This window comes from Ursus americanus, chromosome 14 (genome assembly GCF_024610735.1).
Source record: "Ursus americanus isolate L20-20 chromosome 14, mUrsAme1.1.p, whole genome shotgun sequence".
NCBI classification, from domain to species: domain Eukaryota; kingdom Metazoa; phylum Chordata; class Mammalia; order Carnivora; family Ursidae; genus Ursus; species Ursus americanus.
Window position 1 is genome coordinate 12,763,520 of NC_142140.1, and position 17,368 is coordinate 12,780,887.

Sequence of the window (17,368 nt, forward strand, 5' to 3'; positions counted from 1 at the left end):
ATTCCAAAGAGCGCAGAAGTAGAAACAATCTAAATGCCATCAAGTAAGAAAATATGGAATATCCATACGATGGAATATTATTAGCCAATAAAAAGGAATGAAGAACTGATACATGTGGCAATATGGTTGAACTTTGAAAACACGGTTAAAGAAGTGAAAGAAGTCAGATACAAAGGATCCCATATCACAGTACACTATTTACAGGGAATGTCCAGCACAGACAAATCTATAGAGACAAGAAACGGTGATTGCCAGGAGAGCAGTGGTTTGAGGGAAAACAGGTGTGATCACTATGGAAACAGGGCTTCTCTTGGAGTAATGAAAATGTTCTAAAATTGATTGTGGTGATGGTGGCCAAACTCTACAGACCTAATACGAATCATTAGTAGGAGCTGTATCTCAATGAAGCTGTTAAAAAAAAAAAAACACCGATTTTTAAAATGAAGGTGAAATATATTTCCTTATTTTCAAATGAGAGCTAAGAGAATTGGTCACTAGCAGGCCTGCTATACAAGAAATGCTATACATGGTATCGTCTTCCTTTTTTTATTTTAAAGGAGCACTTACGATTCCAGAATCTGCAAGAAAAATATAAAAAAGGGAGACATTCAATGTTTTCCTAGAACATGCAGGGAAAAACCAGCAGGAAACAGTTTTTTAGGGAATAAGAATTAGACAGCTGTTTCTTCGCAGAAGAAAAAAAGAGAGAGAAAGATGCTCTGAAGTGGACTTCTGAGTTAAGTACCTGAAGTTTTAGCAACATAGACCTCGAACACCCTCCACACAAACTTGTGATCTTTAATTCATTCCTGTCAACTTAGAAGTGAATAAGACATGGTACCTGCTTGTAAATGTACTCAAGTCAGCCATGGTGACTCTGCAGGGTTCAGACCTTTGGCGGCGGGGGGGGGGGGGGGGGGGGAACGGTTCATGACAGCATGTTAAAGTTGCAAAAATGTTTGTGAAATGATGTGAACTGTGCAAAAATAACCTGCTTAAAGAACAAACAGCTCCATGGAAATGGGCACATTAAGTTAACAAAATGACGGTTTACTTCTTCCTTTTTTCCCTGTATTTTCAGTTTTTCTTTAGTTTCCACTTACTACTTTAAATTCACTTGAGCAGTAGTTTTTGGGTTTGTTTTTTTTTTGGCACTAGTATCCAAATCACCATGAAAAGTGGTTCTGAAAGACTGTTTTGAACATACAAAATGCTGTGCTGAGTACAACGGTGACATCAGTGACCAATGACAAAGGTCTAGCTCACAAGGGCTTTCTAATCTAGCAGGATTGACAGCGTCTCTATGTAGACACTAGCTAAAAAACTCCCAACAAGTGGTATGGGTGTGGAAGAAGGAGAAAAAGAATAAGAATAAGGAGAAGGCAGAAATTGAAAACTTCGTGTAGGTTCCTTTCATCATGAAAACTAGAAATTTTTCTATACAACGGCCAAGATAAACCTGAGTATTACAACATCCATGTTAAAAGAGAGGTAAGACAATTTTTAAAATGGGCAAAATATTGGAACAGACACTTTCCTGAAGAAGACACACTGATGGCAAATAAAGACATGAAAAAATGCTCAATATTATTAGCTATCAGGGAAATGCAGATTAAAAGCACTAAGACATTTCACTATGCGCCTATTAAGATGGCTGGCATTCAAAGGACTAACCATACCACGTGTTGGTGATGACGTGCAAGAACCAAAACTCTCACATCCTGCTGCTGGGGACATAAAATGATATGAGCACTTTGGAAAATAGTTTGGTAGGTTTTTTTTAAACATACACCCACCATATGATCCAGCTATTCCATTTCTAGGTATTTAGCCAAGAGGAATGGAAGTTCATGACTATGAAGAGACTTGTACACATCTGTAATGCCCTCAGAAGCTTTAGTTGTAACAGCCAAAAGTCGGGATCAACTCAAATGTCCATCAACAGGTGAACAAACTGTGGTATACCTTACACTAAAACATTACTCACCAGTAGAAAGGAATGAACTATTGACACATGCAACAACATGCACGAATCTCAAGATAATTATGCTGAGTAGAAAAAAAGACCAAAAAGAGATTACATACCATCTGACCCCACTTAAAGTTCAAGAACAGAGAATACGTAACCATGGAGACGGAAGTCAAATCAGTGGTTATTTCTCTAAGAAGAAACACAAGATAGTGCTGGAGAGAAGCTCAAGGGAGACTTCTAGGTGCTGCTAGTCTTCTACTTCCTGACCTGGGTGCTGGTTATGGGACTGTATGTGCACGTAAAAATTCATCAAGTTGTATACTTTCGACCTGGGCACATTGTCTGCTACACCTCAATAAAAACATAAAACAATTAAAGCAGGGAGGAAGAATAGAGGAGGCAAGCCAAGACAGAGAAATGCACGTACCCCAAGAGCTGCAGTTACACAGACGGAATGGCTTTGGGGAGGGGCTAAGTCCCTGCAGCTCAGGCCCTCATCACCTCTGTCACCAAGCACTCATGCCATCGTCTGTGGGTCCCATGATTCTAGTCTCTCTCCACCTCCTCTCAATAAATGACATGCTGTGAGCAGAATCACTTATCTCCGTAAGTAGCACACTGATTATGTTACACCCCTGCTCAAAACTCCTCTCCAAGCTCCTCCCCTGCCTAGGACTTAAATCCCAACTCCTCACAGCCTGGATAGACGCCCTTCAGGCTCTGGTCTTCAAACCAGTATCTGTTTCACTTCCATGCCTATCCGCTGCTCCCCACCGAACTGGAATGCTGAGCCTTACCTTAAGGCTGCCTTATATTCCCAATTCCGTGCCACCATCTGACATGAAGTGACCTATACTCCACGCATCTCTGCCTTCAGAAATACCCATCATCCTGTACGTACCAGCTCAGATGTCACCTCCTTCACCCAACCTGACCTCCCTCCCTCATCCCAATCCCCAGAGCATGAGGAATATGTCTCTGGCCACTTTGCCATCCAGTGATCCGGGTTGTCTCTCTTCTATCCTATCCCTGACATGAGTCACCGATGTGTCCTGCTGAGTAGGCACTCAACTACATACTGTTGGGCAGACGAAAGAGCAAGGGAAAGGAGGACATGGAAGGAAAAGACGATCAGATGGCCGAGAGGAAGAAACTTCCAGCTTCAGTTGCAAGTTTGCTTCCCAAGTAGACATCACTTTCCTCCACAAGCACACCCAGCATCCTTCAGATACGGCACGGTGTGCTTGTTCATCTGTTATCCCGACCCACTTTTGGAAACAGGTGGGCTTAAGTGCCCTACAGATCCCCGAATCTTCTCTCTCCCTCTCCGGCCCCGCCCCTTACCTCCACCTCCCACAGCGCTTTTGAACTCGTGGCAGATGTGGCTGACTGTCGGCCCGTGGTTCTCAGGAAGACGTGCTGTTTCTTCCTGTGCTCGTCGCAGGTAAGGAACTTCTCCTGCTCCGCATGGAACAGCCTTACCACGTCACCCTAAAAAGTCAGTACACGGAGGGATTAAGGACGATGACTTTTACAAGAGAACTTAGCTGCTGCCCCACGTGGAGCCACGTGCTTCTAGCCTGAGAAGTACCAAACTTACCCCCTTCAGGATGTCATCTTTGTTGTCACTCCATTTCATGAAAAGGACTATTTTCCAGCTTGTATTGCAGTTGACAGAATTGACCTGGAAAATAAATGACAGTTACTTTTTCATACGTCCCTCCCAACGACTGTGTCTTCCAGCCCCAAAACTCCTCACTACAGCCAAAGAGGCAGGGCTGTGCTTCGGCCCTCAAATCCTACCAGCTCACACCATTAAGATCACAGGAACCTCAAATTTGACTGGCCTTGCAGATGTGTTTGGTAATAAAGGGTGCATTTGTGCCCATCACCGTATATGCTCAAAAGGACTAGAGGAACCTCACTTTCAGCCTTTCTTCTCCAAGTCTCCTGTTCTGTGGTCAAAAAGTAAAATCTCAGTAACAACAAGTACTGATAAACAACAGGTACAAAGAGTCCAGCAACTAAATTCTAAAATGTGAATGACAATCACTAGCAACGGCAGCCACTGCTTGTACCCTCCATATGTGCCAGGCCCTGGGCGAAGCACTAACATTCACTACTATGTTTAGCCCTCAGCAACACCCTAAAAAAACAGTAAGGACCATCAGCCTATTTCAGACAGGAAAGCTAACGCACAGGGAGATTAGGTAACTAGCCTCCAAACGCAGAGCTAGCGAATGGCAGATTTGGGATTTCACTCCACATCTATGTGACCCCAGAGAGCTTGTGTTCTCAACCCGTAGACAAATATTTATGTCACAGTCAAGTTACTGTCCTTTTGTCCTGTAATTGCCAAATTTGAGGCCAAGGAGATGTATTGCCAAAATCAACATATCCCCATTGCCAGGCCGCTGATGGCCTGTATACACCCGTCTTAGTAATCTGAGACATTCTCCCAAGGGAAACAAACTGGAAAAAGATGCCCCTCTGACCAGAAAAATTTGGTAGAAGAGGCCCTTCTCTGGCTTAACAAATTAGGCAATAATCCCCCAGTTATAGGACGCCTAGGGTAGCTAACAGCCCTCACCGAACCCCACATGGCAACCCTGATTCTGGGCCTTGGTTACTCACCTGCAGAACAGGTATGCTGCCCCAAGTCACCAATAAGGTCACTTTCAGCATGCACATGCTCTGGCCTCAAGAAGGCCTGCTCCTGCAGACTCTGCCTGCCCACAAGCCATCACGTGGGTTCCCTTACCTCGTTGCAGCCGGGGTTATCCACCAGCTGATGGCTGCTGGCATGTAGGGGCTGGCCAGCATTGACGGGGTTCAGTACAACCTTGTCACCTATGACCACCTGGAAAGGAAGAGACCAACAGAGCTTTTCACAAAACAGGTCAGAAGTCTCTGGTGGAGGGCAGCTGGGCATCCTTCGACCACCCCCTTGGATATGGCACCCCCTCTGCCAGCACAGCCAAACCCTTCGTAGTACCGGCCAGCCAGGCCCACAGTCCCTGTCCAATCCCTGGAGAGATGCTAAGACCAGCATGGGACACCACTGCCAACTGTCAATATTCCCCTTTTCCTATGTTAACAGAGATCTATAAATAAGCTCTGAGTATTAGGAGTAGAAACAGAACATTGCCTGAAGGAAGTCTATTTTTAAATGAATAAAGCTATAATCTTCTATATCTAAAGCAATGACTTTCATACTTTGTGGTACAAGCCACAGTAAGAAATACATCTCTATTATATCCCAGCCATACCTACTTAAGGGCACATGTGTGCGTGTATATATACGTGTGTGTGCATATATAGATATACACATCTATATTTATCCGAAACAGAAGGTACCTCCCTAAAACAATACTTAGCTCATTACGTTGAGGACAGCCTGATCCTATCTATTCTACTCCACCTTCTATGATAGTCACAAGCCACTACACGGATCTGAGTCCACTAATAGACCAACACTTGTAAAACACTATCCTACAAAGGAAAGCCAACCTTTCGACTCCATCTTACCTTCTCAACTAAGGCACAGCTAACTAGGTAAGTTATAGAATAAAAAAGCCAAGGACTTGCTGAAAATGAAACTCAGGACAAAGCGCCTTTATCTTTTATTATGAGGCTAGAAGGAAGGAGAACAGAAATGATGGCTTCCTAAGAGGTAAAACTCATCTATTTTCAGTTTGCTACATGTGGGGAGCATATACAATTAAATTTTCCCCTAACACTATAGATAGATAGATAGATAATTACCTCAAACAAATCCAAAACTTATGGTGAAAACTAAGCTTTACTGGACTTTTCTCCTCCTCTCGGTTGAGGATCAGTATTTCCTGTACACCAACTGGGAAGGAATGGTCTGCTTCTACCTGCTTCTGGGATACAGCATATAATATAATACATAGCCCAGCATATAAACGAACATATACGCTGCCCAAAGCTTGTAAACTTAAATGGCAATACTGAAAATGGCAAAGCCCAGTTTGAGGTTAAGGCTAGCTGAGCATTTTGACAAGATTTCAAGCTGGTTAAGGAACACATTTCGTTTTAGTAAAAAACTACAATTTCCAAATCTTAACAAGGTCAGAAGTACGGCTTAATAGCATTCAAACATACTTGTTGTCAAGTATATGCCCACATAATGACATACGAATATAGCTGACGAGTATCAGAACTGCTCTAAGTCACATGGAAAAGTATTTCAGCGGCTTTATGTCCTAGGGACCCCACAGGAGAGGGGCCAGCTCAGGACCAATCGCAGTCACTGAAACGGGATGGAGAGCCTGCCGGCTTACCGATAAAGGAACAAGTGAAAGAATAATCCTAAAAGCCACTCTTCTTCCCTGCTGTATCTAGTTATCTACTCTTCTTCTTTACTAACTTTATTTCCAAAATAGAGAGGCGTTTCCATTCCTCTAATGATCTAGAATGACAGGGACACTGCCCGGGACATCTATATATGATAGCTGTTTTCATGATGAAGTTACTGAGGTAATGGGCTATTCATACAATTTCTTCAGAAACTCAGTGGGAAAAACACAGCTACTGTATTTAGGTCACACTTCTCTCCAAATTTCCCTGTTTCCCAAACACTGGTTTCCATAGTGACTCCCTTCTCTTCATACAGGATGAGCCTCTGGTTCCAACTATAAAATTCTCCCAGTTGACGTTTCTATACAGTTAGGGTTGGAGGCTTGGCATGGGGCAGGGAGTTTGCACTTACACTGTCTCCGATGGAGCGCAGCTTGTAGAATGGCTGAATGTAAAACCAGGAGCCCTCATTTCCCGCCTCGTCCAAAGTCACTCTCATGGCGTTCTTCTCCAGCAGAGCTGGAAGCCTCTTATTCACAGTTAGGTATTTATTACTTTTCAAATGCAGGAGCTGAAAACCCACGGAGAGAACAAGATGAGTGTCAGCAGGTCTCTGAATCTCTACGATGCCTCTCTCAGTCACATCATATGTATCAAACATTCCTTCCAGCCCTGAGCTAAGTGTGAATTAGAGGGTCACCGAAGTGCCTGAGGCAGGGAATCATTGGAAAATAAGGAAGAGCAAAGGGAGAAGAAGCAGACAGATCAAGAATTATTTTATTTTTCCCCCCAACATGGCCATGGACAAGACGGATGTTGTTCAGGTCAAGTGCACCGTCAGCAAGGAACAGCACTCTGCCATCTGCTACAGGTAGGAGCCCAAGCCCATGTAAAGGAGCTGAGGAACGGCAATCTCAGTATCCCTGACCCTAACATGGAGCTAAGGAAGGGCACTTCTGAGCACGAGAAAGAGTTGAAGAGATGACCCTGTAAGGGGGTAGTCATTTCATGTGGCATAACATGGCTGCTACGAATTTCCACCTTCAACTGCTAAGCACTTTATTCTTGATTCTTGGGAGAACCAAAGATCTAAATGTGAAACAGCTTGTCCATAGTAGGTCTATACCAAGAAGTGTTGATTAATGCTTCCCAAATTAACAGGCTATAAGAGAAGATGGAAGGGTAGATGAAAGATTGCCCAAATCCTGGAGAAATATTAAGACCAGCATGGAACATCATTGCCAACTGCCAATATCCCTTTTTCATATGTTAATAGATACACTCTCTAAAACATTCCTAGGAGGTCCAAACTCTTCTATCAATGTTGTTAGGGTCATGAGTCTAATTTGTGAGTCCCTGGCATCCCTTGGCCATTATACACAAGTGGAAGGCAATGCCCTCTTAAGTCTTCTGGTGAGTGGCCCCTGACGCTCCACACATCTGGCTAGGTGCTGAACTCAGCTGGTTTATAAATTGACATTACCTAGAGATGGATCCCAAGATCCAGGCTTCGAAGAAGTAATTACTTATTAAAGTAATATCAGCTAAAATGTATTCCGAGCTTACTCTGTGACAGCACGGTACCTCTCAATCATTCTAGGAAACAAGGACTATTATTACTCCCATTTTGCTATTGAGCAGACTGAGGCATGGCAACATTGCCTGCCCCAAATCTCAGAGTCATTAAGTCACAAAATCTGAATTGGAATACACTTAAGGGTTTACATTCTTAGCCCCTGTGCCCACCTGCCATCTTCAGGTCAAGCCATAATCTCTGATCTAGCCACATGAGGGAGTCCTAAGTTCGAAGGCACTGGTCTGGCCCAGTATGAAGCTGATACTGAACTCTGGGCCCACCTGGCCCCTTGTATCCTTTCTCAGTTGGACAGAACTTGAAAGGAAGGCGGAGTGGGACTGGCAGGACCTATCTTCAAACAGATTTGAAAGCTACTTTACTATTCCAAAAGGCCAAATAATAATAACGCATTTAAACATAAAAGGTTGCTATTACCAATGTGGCGATTCTACTTTTCCCATGCTCTAGATTACCACTGTTCTCTAACAAAAATAACAGTGGGAAGGAATTCCTTTGTAACCAGTCAAGTTTAAATGGTAAGTGCTATCTTTCAGAAAGGGAAATAATGAAGAAAGATAACCAGATGGGTCAGGTCTTCAAAAGTTGGTCAACTATTACCCTTTGTGTCCGTACCAAAATGATCGTCACTAGGTAAACAGAAAAAGGCTACAGGGGCACCTGAATGGCTCAGCTGGTAAAGCCTCAGACTTGGTTTTGGCGCAGGTCATAATCTCAGGGTCGCTAGATGAAGCCTCTGGTTGGGCTCCGAACTCAGAGGAGAGTATGCTTGAGAATCTTTCCCCTCCCTGTCCATCCCCCTCTTCTTCTCCCCCCTCCCCCTGCTCATGCAGGCACTAGCTCTCAAATAAATACATACATAAAGTCTTAAAAAAAAATAAAAACAGAAAAAGGCTATATTTGGCACTGGACCTCCTCACACACTATTTTCTGCAAGGGTAGACCCAGATAGATTTTCTTAGCAACCCCCTCAGTAGCTATTTCCTAAAGTGTGTTTTATCCCCATGCCAACTTTAAAGGCACAAGGGATAAGCAAGTAAACCTCACAACCCGTGAGACAAGACATGAGACCTATCATCAAATATTCTACCTGAAGGTACAGAATTGCTCTCATTGCCCCTGTGGCCAGCTCTTGTACCAACGGATAAAAGTTACAGGCAAGCCAATGTTTACCCAATAGAAAGAACTTTCAAGGAAGGCAAATGAAACAAAAGTGCAGCAGCCAGGCTCATTTCCAGATAGGGAACTTCCCACTTAAAATATTTGCACAGAACTCTAATTACCAACTACAGGGCAGAGTAGTGGCTTCTCGCACTGTGAGAGGGCCAACTCAAAAGCCTAAGAATCTAACCCACATAAGAAGAAATGCTAGGCCTTTTGCACCAGACTGGCTGTCTCCATGGGAGTCCTGTTGGAAAGCTGTCCAAACCCAATCTCATGTGTTTATTTTTTGGTTTTGTTCTTTGTAACGCTCCAGCTCCAGAAGAGAAGAGCGGCCATGACCTACCTGGATCACGTTGCCATACTGGATTACGGTCCCCAGCAATTTCCTGTTTTCTGTCTCATTCTGCTTCTTTTCCAAGTCTGCAGCATGCTGTACATGGAGAAGGAAGACTGGTCACAAAGAGGAAACAATGGCTTATATTTCTCCACAGTGATGTAAAACCAGTGTCACCAGTTCATACAAGAACCACAGGAATAAGCAAATACCTAAGCAAAGTGAGCAAGGGGGTCAGGAAGCCATCCCACTCTGACCTTGTTTTTGTTGGCCTTCTTGGCTTTTTTTAAATGTATTTTTTTTTTCTTTCAGGGATTTATGGACATCTGCTTAGGTTAAAACTACGTCAAAAGCTTATGTATTTTCGAAGAAAATAGGTTAGGGGTGGGAGAGAATTTGCATAGCCTTTTATGATTTGTAGAAGTCCTCTTTTAAGGTTTTCGAGTAAAATAAAACTGAATTTAAATGCTGGTTTCGGGTGATTTCTGGTTTTATGTCCTGGAACATTCATGAGCCTCAGTTTCTACTTTTGTAAAATTAGGATAAAAATAGTACCGACACTCTCACGTACCATAGCGCCTGGTCACTGCAGCACTTATGGAATGCTGGTTATTACTGTCAGATATTACTGTAATTTATTTAATTTTTATGGTAGTTCCCTGAGGGGAAGATCATTATCGCCATTTCAAAAAGAAACAGACTCAGAGATTAAAAGGTTTATTTGACGTTGTAATTAGTTGGATAGTGGGTACACAAGGGGTTTGTTACACCATTTACTTCTGTGTACATTTGAAGTTTTGCTTAATAATGTCTTATTCTGGGGCACCTGGGTGGCTCAGTGGTTAACATCCACCCTCGGCTCAGGTCATGATCTCAGGGTCCTGGGATCAAGTCCCGCATCAGGCTCCCTGCTTAGTGGGGAGTCTGCTTCTCCCCCTCCCTCTCCCCCTCCCCTTGTTCATTCTCTCTCTCTCTGTCAAATAAATAAATAAAATCTTTAAAAATATAATGTCTTATTTTAAAAATCACGTATCTGTACTGTAATATGTGTACACCCCCACGTACACACACATGTAACGGAGTATTACTCAGCCATTAAAAAGAATGAAATCTTGCCATTTGTGACAACATGGATGAACCCAGGGGGTATTATGCTAAGTGAAATGAGTCAGACAAAGACAAAGACCTTATGATTTCACTTACATGTGGAACCTAAAAGACAAAACAAATTAACAAACAAGGGGCGCCTCGGTGGCTCCACCGTCTAGGTGTCCAGCTCTTGATTTCAGCTCAGGTCACAATCTCAGGGTCGTGAATTCAAGCCCCACATTAAAAAAAAGAAATGAACAAACACAAAAGCGGAAACAGACCAATATATAAAGATGACAAACTGGTAGGTGCTAGAAGGGAGGGGGCAGGGGGTGGGCAAAATGAGTGAAGAGGAGTGGGAGGCACAGGCCTCCAGTTATGGAATAAATAGGTCATGGGGATGAAAGGCACACATAGAATATAGTCGATGATACTGTGATAGTGTTGTGTGGTGACAGATGGTAGCTACGCTTGTGCTGAGCATCGCATAATCTATACGCGTGTCAAATCACCGTTTTACACCTGAAGCTAAAGTAACATTGTGTGCCAACTATGCTTCAATTTAAAAATAAATAAAATATAATGATGTTGGATATTTTTTTTAAAATCACACATCTATTAAGTAGCAGAGGGAATCCTCAACCCCACATCTGGGTTAACTGCAAATCTGTAGGTACAAATGGGGTCAGGAGACATTACTAGTCCAAATCTGGCATGCTCGGGAACCTGGTAAAGCTGAAGAGAGGCTTCCAGAATAGTCTGCCAGGGCCATCAACCAGAACAGGCATTTTTATTCATTTACTTACGTACCTCAGAAAGTATTGTTATTATATTATAACAAAGCTGAAAGGGAACCAGCTGCCCCCAAACCTAGACTGGGTCAAACAGAAGTAAATTAGCAGGGAAGAAATTCAGTATCTAATCTGATGGATAATAAAACCCTGGTGACCAGCTGTGCATTTTAGAATAGTTCCCATTGTTCTCTTCCCGGAGTTTCCCTCCTTGAGGCCAGATGCCCCTAGATGCCAATGGGCTAACAGGTCTCTTTCCCAAGAACAGTCTGCATTTTCACCAGACCTTCTGGGCCTGGGCCTGGTCCCACCACATACCAGCTTTACCATCTTGGCCAGGTTACTTCATCTCCCCAGGCCTCACTCAGTATTCTCGTTCACAAAATGGGGACAATGCAAGGGAGATCAGAGAAAGTGTGTGCCTGATACATCATAGGCACCCAATAAATTCTAACCATTATTATTATACATACATTTCTAAAATTAGGAAATATTCTAATGATGAGAATTTCAACTGGTGAACTAAGTTGGGTGGGGGAAGAATCTTTTCATTTCCTTCAGATTCAGCATCTGCTCCATCTCTACCTTCAGTGTAGGTATTTTTAGGAAGGTACATCTTTTGACAAAAATAAGCTGCAGAAAGCAATCCTAAACCAAAAAGAAACCACATTACAGGAGGGCACGATCTGCCCATGTTAGTGCAGATCACTGTAAGTTTCTCACATCTGTCTTCCCATAAAACAATGGTCTATTCAGAGACTTCCCTCCTCCTCCCTCCTGGAATTAGTTACCAGTCTGCTTCCCTCAGTTACCCAAGGATAAAATCCACTGGGTTCAAGAGACATCCAGAAATAATACCAGTGCGGACAACATGGCTATCCTAGGCATCCGAACTGCCCTCAGCACCGTTCTTAGCTCTCTCTTTCCCTCCATCCACACCCTCCCTACATTTCCTCCCACCTCAGTTGTCCCTAGTTTCATGCCTGTGCTGCACCCCTCCAGAGATCTCTAGAGTACCCCACAGTTTCTGTAGGTAGTCTCCCAAACACAACACGGGACTGAATCCACTTGGAAGGAGGGTTTAGACTTCCTAGAGAGGCATTTGTTCTTTCTGCTAAGTAGTTGTCTCTGCTAATATGGACAGAAAATTCAAGAAAGAAAAAATGTCCAAGTGAGAAAAATCAATATTTTCAATAAAACGACATATGATGTTTTCCAACAAATGGTTTTTTCCTCTACTCAAAACCTCATACTGAAAGGACTCGTCTTTAGTAAATCACAAAGCAGTGTTTCTTAGACTTAAATGACATAAAGGTTACTGTTTAAGAGAGAAAATTCTCATGGACATTCCTCTTACTCCTAATTTCCAGTGGCCTCAGTTTAAGAAGCACTAATCTAAAATATTAAGTCCCTACCTACGCTTAGATGAAGTTCAAAAGTGGCAACTCAGTATTTGTTGGCATGTCAAAAAGAAACATCAAGTCAGTCATCAAGAAGGCATATATTCCGTATTAAAAACTAATTAAATACCACCAGCTCTACAGATTAAAGGGCACTTGTCTAAAAAGATATAAAAGGTAAAATTATAAAATATTAGAGAACAAATACCTAAGAACCTCTCTTAAAATACTGAACGTCACATATGAAATACTGTTAAAAGGTTTAATGATAACCAAGCCTACATAACTACTGAATGAACATTCAATGGATTAACCTTATGGACCATTTGAAAAATTCACTTTTTGTATAAGCATAAGCGTACTTTAAGGACTAAACTCTCCAATTCATTTTACTTTTTTACTGAATACATAAATACCAAATGTGGGGGCACCTGGGTGGCTTAGTCGGTTAAGTGTCTGCCTTCGGCTCAGGTCATGATCCCAGGGTCCTGGGATCAAGTACCGCATAGGGCTCCCTGCTTGGTGGGGAGCCTGCTTCTCCCTCTCCCTCCACCTGCTGTTCCCCTGCTTGTGCTGTTTGTCAAATAAATAAATAAATAAATAAATAAATAAATAAATAAATAAATAAAATATTTAAAAATAAACAAATACCAAATGTGATCATTTGAGTTTGCCCATTGGTCCTTAGATAACTTTCTCCACAAAGCCAAATTCCGGTCTTAGACAAAACCATTCTTCATGCTTTTTGGGTTCAACAGGTGAGGCACAGATTGATAAAAATGGAGTCAGGTACTAACTATACCTGGGCCCACTGATCGAGGTTACTTCACCTGTGAACAGAATGTGACTTGGTCTGTTAAATCCCTCAAGTACATTCTAAGGAATGGCCCATGCTGTAAGACGGTGAACTGACAAATCTTTCCAAAGATTATCTGTCCATGTCTCTCAAAGTTTTTCAATGGGCGCAACTTTGATTTAGTAATTTCACTTCCAGAAATTTCTCCTAAAAAGACAATCTTGCGCACAAACAAGGCCATTAACAGCTAGTTTCAGTACTGTAAAAACAGCCAGGATTCCAAATACCACCCACCCGACAAGGATTGGCTGTGTAAAATTACAGTGCTGGCATAGAGCAGAGGAACCATGTGGCCACTAAAAAATGAAAATAAAAGATTCTTATTTATTCATTACGTATTAAGTGAAGAAAAGTGACTTAAAGAAAGAGAAGACAGCAGTATGTTCCCATTGATACTTCAAAATGTAGAAATACAGGAATATAATAGGGGGGAACACACCCAGTATAAACCAAGATTATATTTGAGGAGTAAGATTTAGGGATTGTAATTTGTTCCCGTTACTTACTCATGTGTATTTTGCAATTCTTTTTCTATCATACTCATGTGTACTATTTCTTTAAAAACCTTATCATATCTCTGTGACAAATAGCCTGGATTTTTCAAAACAGTCATCTTAAATGTGTTATGTTTGCAAAATTTAAAACGTAATAATTTAAATACCTGTTGCTCTTTTCCCTGACACACTGGGTTGAGGACTGTTTTGAATTTCTAAGGAAGAAATCACACTTAATGCCATGGTCTCTATCACCATGGCTCACCATAGATATTACCATGATCCCTAAGCAGCATCAAGGTCAATCTTATCATAGCCACCTGTTATTTTATTTCAGAAAAACAGAGAAACCATTATTCAGTTACTACAGAAAGGTCACTGGAACAGTGGGGAAAGGTTATTTAAAGTCAACAAGCTCTACATTGTGTAATATGATATGGAATTAAGGCTTCTGAAAACAAGCTATATAGGACCCAGGCTTCGAGGGACAAGAGACTTGTCACTCCTGGGCTTTTCCTCGCTTGTCAAGACTATGACTTCATGTAATTGACCGTTTCTCAGAACCAAAACAATGCAGGTCAAAATGCTGTCAGCAAACAGTAGCCAAGGCCTTTGAACACATTATGTGATTTGTGGGTGGGAGAAGCTCATTTTGCCAAGACTTTTAAGAAATCATGACCCGAAGAGTTAGAATCCAGCCGGTCCTGCAGAGGAACACACAGTAACCAGCCACTAGATGTCATTCTCCCTCAGAATGCTGTTTATGTGTTGCTTATCCTAGTCAAAAGGAAGTCAAGTGGTCTAGACAACTAATTCCTTAAATGGCATTAATTTAAAATAATCTGACCTTTGATTGGGGTGCTGCACAGTAGTTGACAAAAATAAAAATGAAAACCCACTGGACACTTGCCATCAACCCCCAAAAGCAAGCGGCTGCCCAAAATACAACAGTTTAACAACTGCACTAAAACACATACACGACTTCCAGACACTCGAGGGAAAAAAGATCCAAATAAGCAGGAAAGTAGGCAATGCACAGAGTCAACAACCAAGTCACATCAGTAATCCTGAATCAGGGGAAAGTACTAGTTTCCTTTTTAAAAAATGTTTTAAAGAACCAATAACATGAAAGAACTATTTCACTTTCTCTCTTTTTTTTTTTTAAGTAAGGAGATCAGAGTTCTTGACCACCTTCAAGATTGCATTTTTTCAACTGCAGTTTTTTTCACAGTTCATTCATGGGAAGGAGCCCTGAAAGCAATTTCCATTGAAAGGAGACATAACACTTCATCACAGGTTGGAAATGGGTGGCTGAAGAACCCGACCCAGCTTGAGACATTATTGTACTGAACGGATGCTTTAAACTTTAATTGAATTAGTTGCCAACATTTTTTAAAAACTGAGATATTAGATATAAAGCATGAATTTTTAGCTTCTCTTGAAAAAGTAAAAGATGTGGCAGCAGCTCTGGGCGCACGTTCCCACATAGCAACAGCGAGGGGACGGAACTGCCCCCTCTGGACCCACACACATGCACACTCCACTTAGCAACCAGGCCCACCAAGTTCCTTTTCTTCTGGTTGGCTTCCTGCATGGTCAAGAGGAATCTGAATTTACAACTGCTACTGTAAAAAGCATACGAAAAGGAAGGTTTTTGAGGGGTACTAATAAGATCTAATTGAACAGAATGATTTTCATATCAGAAAAAGAAAAGTCCAAACTATGAAAGATGTACTTCTTCCAAGATAACCCCGTAGGCATAAGCACTAAACAGCTAATGAGAGAGCTGTGCAAGATTAAACAATCTTGCCCTACCCATTCAATTAGACTCCCATAGTCCCAGCACAGACTTCGGGAGGACCCTGGGTCATCACAATGGTCGGGGGAGGTGGGGGGGCGCTGATATTCAGTGCATGGGAGCCAGGATGCTAGATGGCCCGAAATGCATGCTACAGTCCTGTATAAGGCTAAAGCATCAGGCATCACATGGGTTAAAAGGCTGTCTGCAATTTCTGGGTCTAGCTCCTAACTCCACTTTATGTATCAACACAAAGCATAGTTTTACATGGTTTAATGACGATTAATACATTTACCCAAAATGCAAGTGCTGTTTAATAAAGGGAAGAGTGGGGGCGCCTGGGTGGCACAGCGGTTAAGCGCCTGCCTTCGGCTCAGGGCGTGATCCCGGCGTTATGGGATCGAGCCCCACATCAGGCTCCTCCGCTATGAGCCTGCTTCTTCCTCTCCCACTCCCCCTGCTTGTGTTCCCTCTCTCGCTGGCTGTCTCTATCTCTGTCAAATAAATAAATAAAATCTTTAAAAAAAATAAAAATAAAAATAAAAAAAAAATAAAGGGAAGAGTGTACTTTGCATTCTTTGTAACACTACCAAGATCTGCTGACCATTTTGGAAAATTACTTACAAAAAAACATGCTTGTAAGCAGCCAGTACTACACACCTACCTGAGTCACAGTTTTTGGCTGCCCCATCCAGAGTTTATACAAATAGGAGTGAGCATTTACTTCTTTAAGTCCCCTAGAGTAATCCTGCCCGAGCATTGACTAAAGCACACGATGATAAGATTTATTACTCTCCTTTTATTTCTCCTCTGTAATTCATTTTTTAAAAATCTGGTGTCTTCAGAGGTTGTATTATTTATGAATGTTATTTCCTGTCCGTAGAGTTACGTAGTATTCTCTATCTCTATTAAGAGGGAATCTGTTGAGGTTGAGAATGTCTGCCCTAAAATCATGAAAATAATGATGCAATTCCTGAAGTATTCAAAGTAACCTATTTGTTTCTGTTCTTTCTTCTTCACCTACCCTCTGACTCCCACAGATGCCTCAGACTGAGGCTTGTCACTTCCTTCTTCCTCCAGGAAGCCCTCCCTGACTACCACACTGACCACACTTATTCACAAAGACGGACTGGGGTGCCCCTCCTAGGTGTTCCCACAACCTCCTAGGTGCTTTTAGGTTCACCCTGTAATAGTACTTGCCACACAGTCTTGTCACCACCTCTATTCCTTATTAACTCTTGAGCTCTCAGAGGGTTCAGATGCTGTCACAGTTTTATCCCAATTACCTAGTACAGTGCTCCTTCATTCAACGAAACTTCTTGAGCACCTACTATGTGCCATATACTATTACAGGCACTGGGGACACAGCAGTAAACAAGCCAGCCATGGCCTCTCATCTTGTGGATCTGTCATCCTAATGAATGAAAGAGGATAATTAAGGGAAGTACTAAATATAATTGCAGACTGTCATCAGTGCTGACAAAAATATAAAGAGAGGGATGCAGTGGAGGAAAAGCCAGCAGGGCATCACTGAGATAAGGAGGTAGGGAGAG

The 17,368-nt window shown here is 42.2% G+C and overlaps 1 protein-coding gene across 5 annotated transcripts in view; it reads right to left on the bottom strand.

The window, feature by feature from the left end:
• Nucleotides 1-17,368, bottom strand: part of ITPR1 (inositol 1,4,5-trisphosphate receptor type 1) — a 321,669-nt gene that overhangs the window by 188,063 nt on the left and 116,238 nt on the right. For all 5 annotated transcript variants that reach the window (XM_045808124.2, XM_087866841.1, XM_087866840.1 and 2 more), the window contains exons 6-10: nucleotides 9,397-9,483; nucleotides 6,708-6,866; nucleotides 4,734-4,832; nucleotides 3,573-3,656; nucleotides 3,317-3,463 (exon numbers count right to left, since the gene is read on the bottom strand). In XM_045808124.2, the coding sequence (XP_045664080.1) occupies nucleotides 3,317-3,463; nucleotides 3,573-3,656; nucleotides 4,734-4,832; nucleotides 6,708-6,866; nucleotides 9,397-9,483 (576 nt within the window). The remainder of the gene's footprint in view (nucleotides 1-3,316; nucleotides 3,464-3,572; nucleotides 3,657-4,733; nucleotides 4,833-6,707; nucleotides 6,867-9,396; nucleotides 9,484-17,368) is intronic.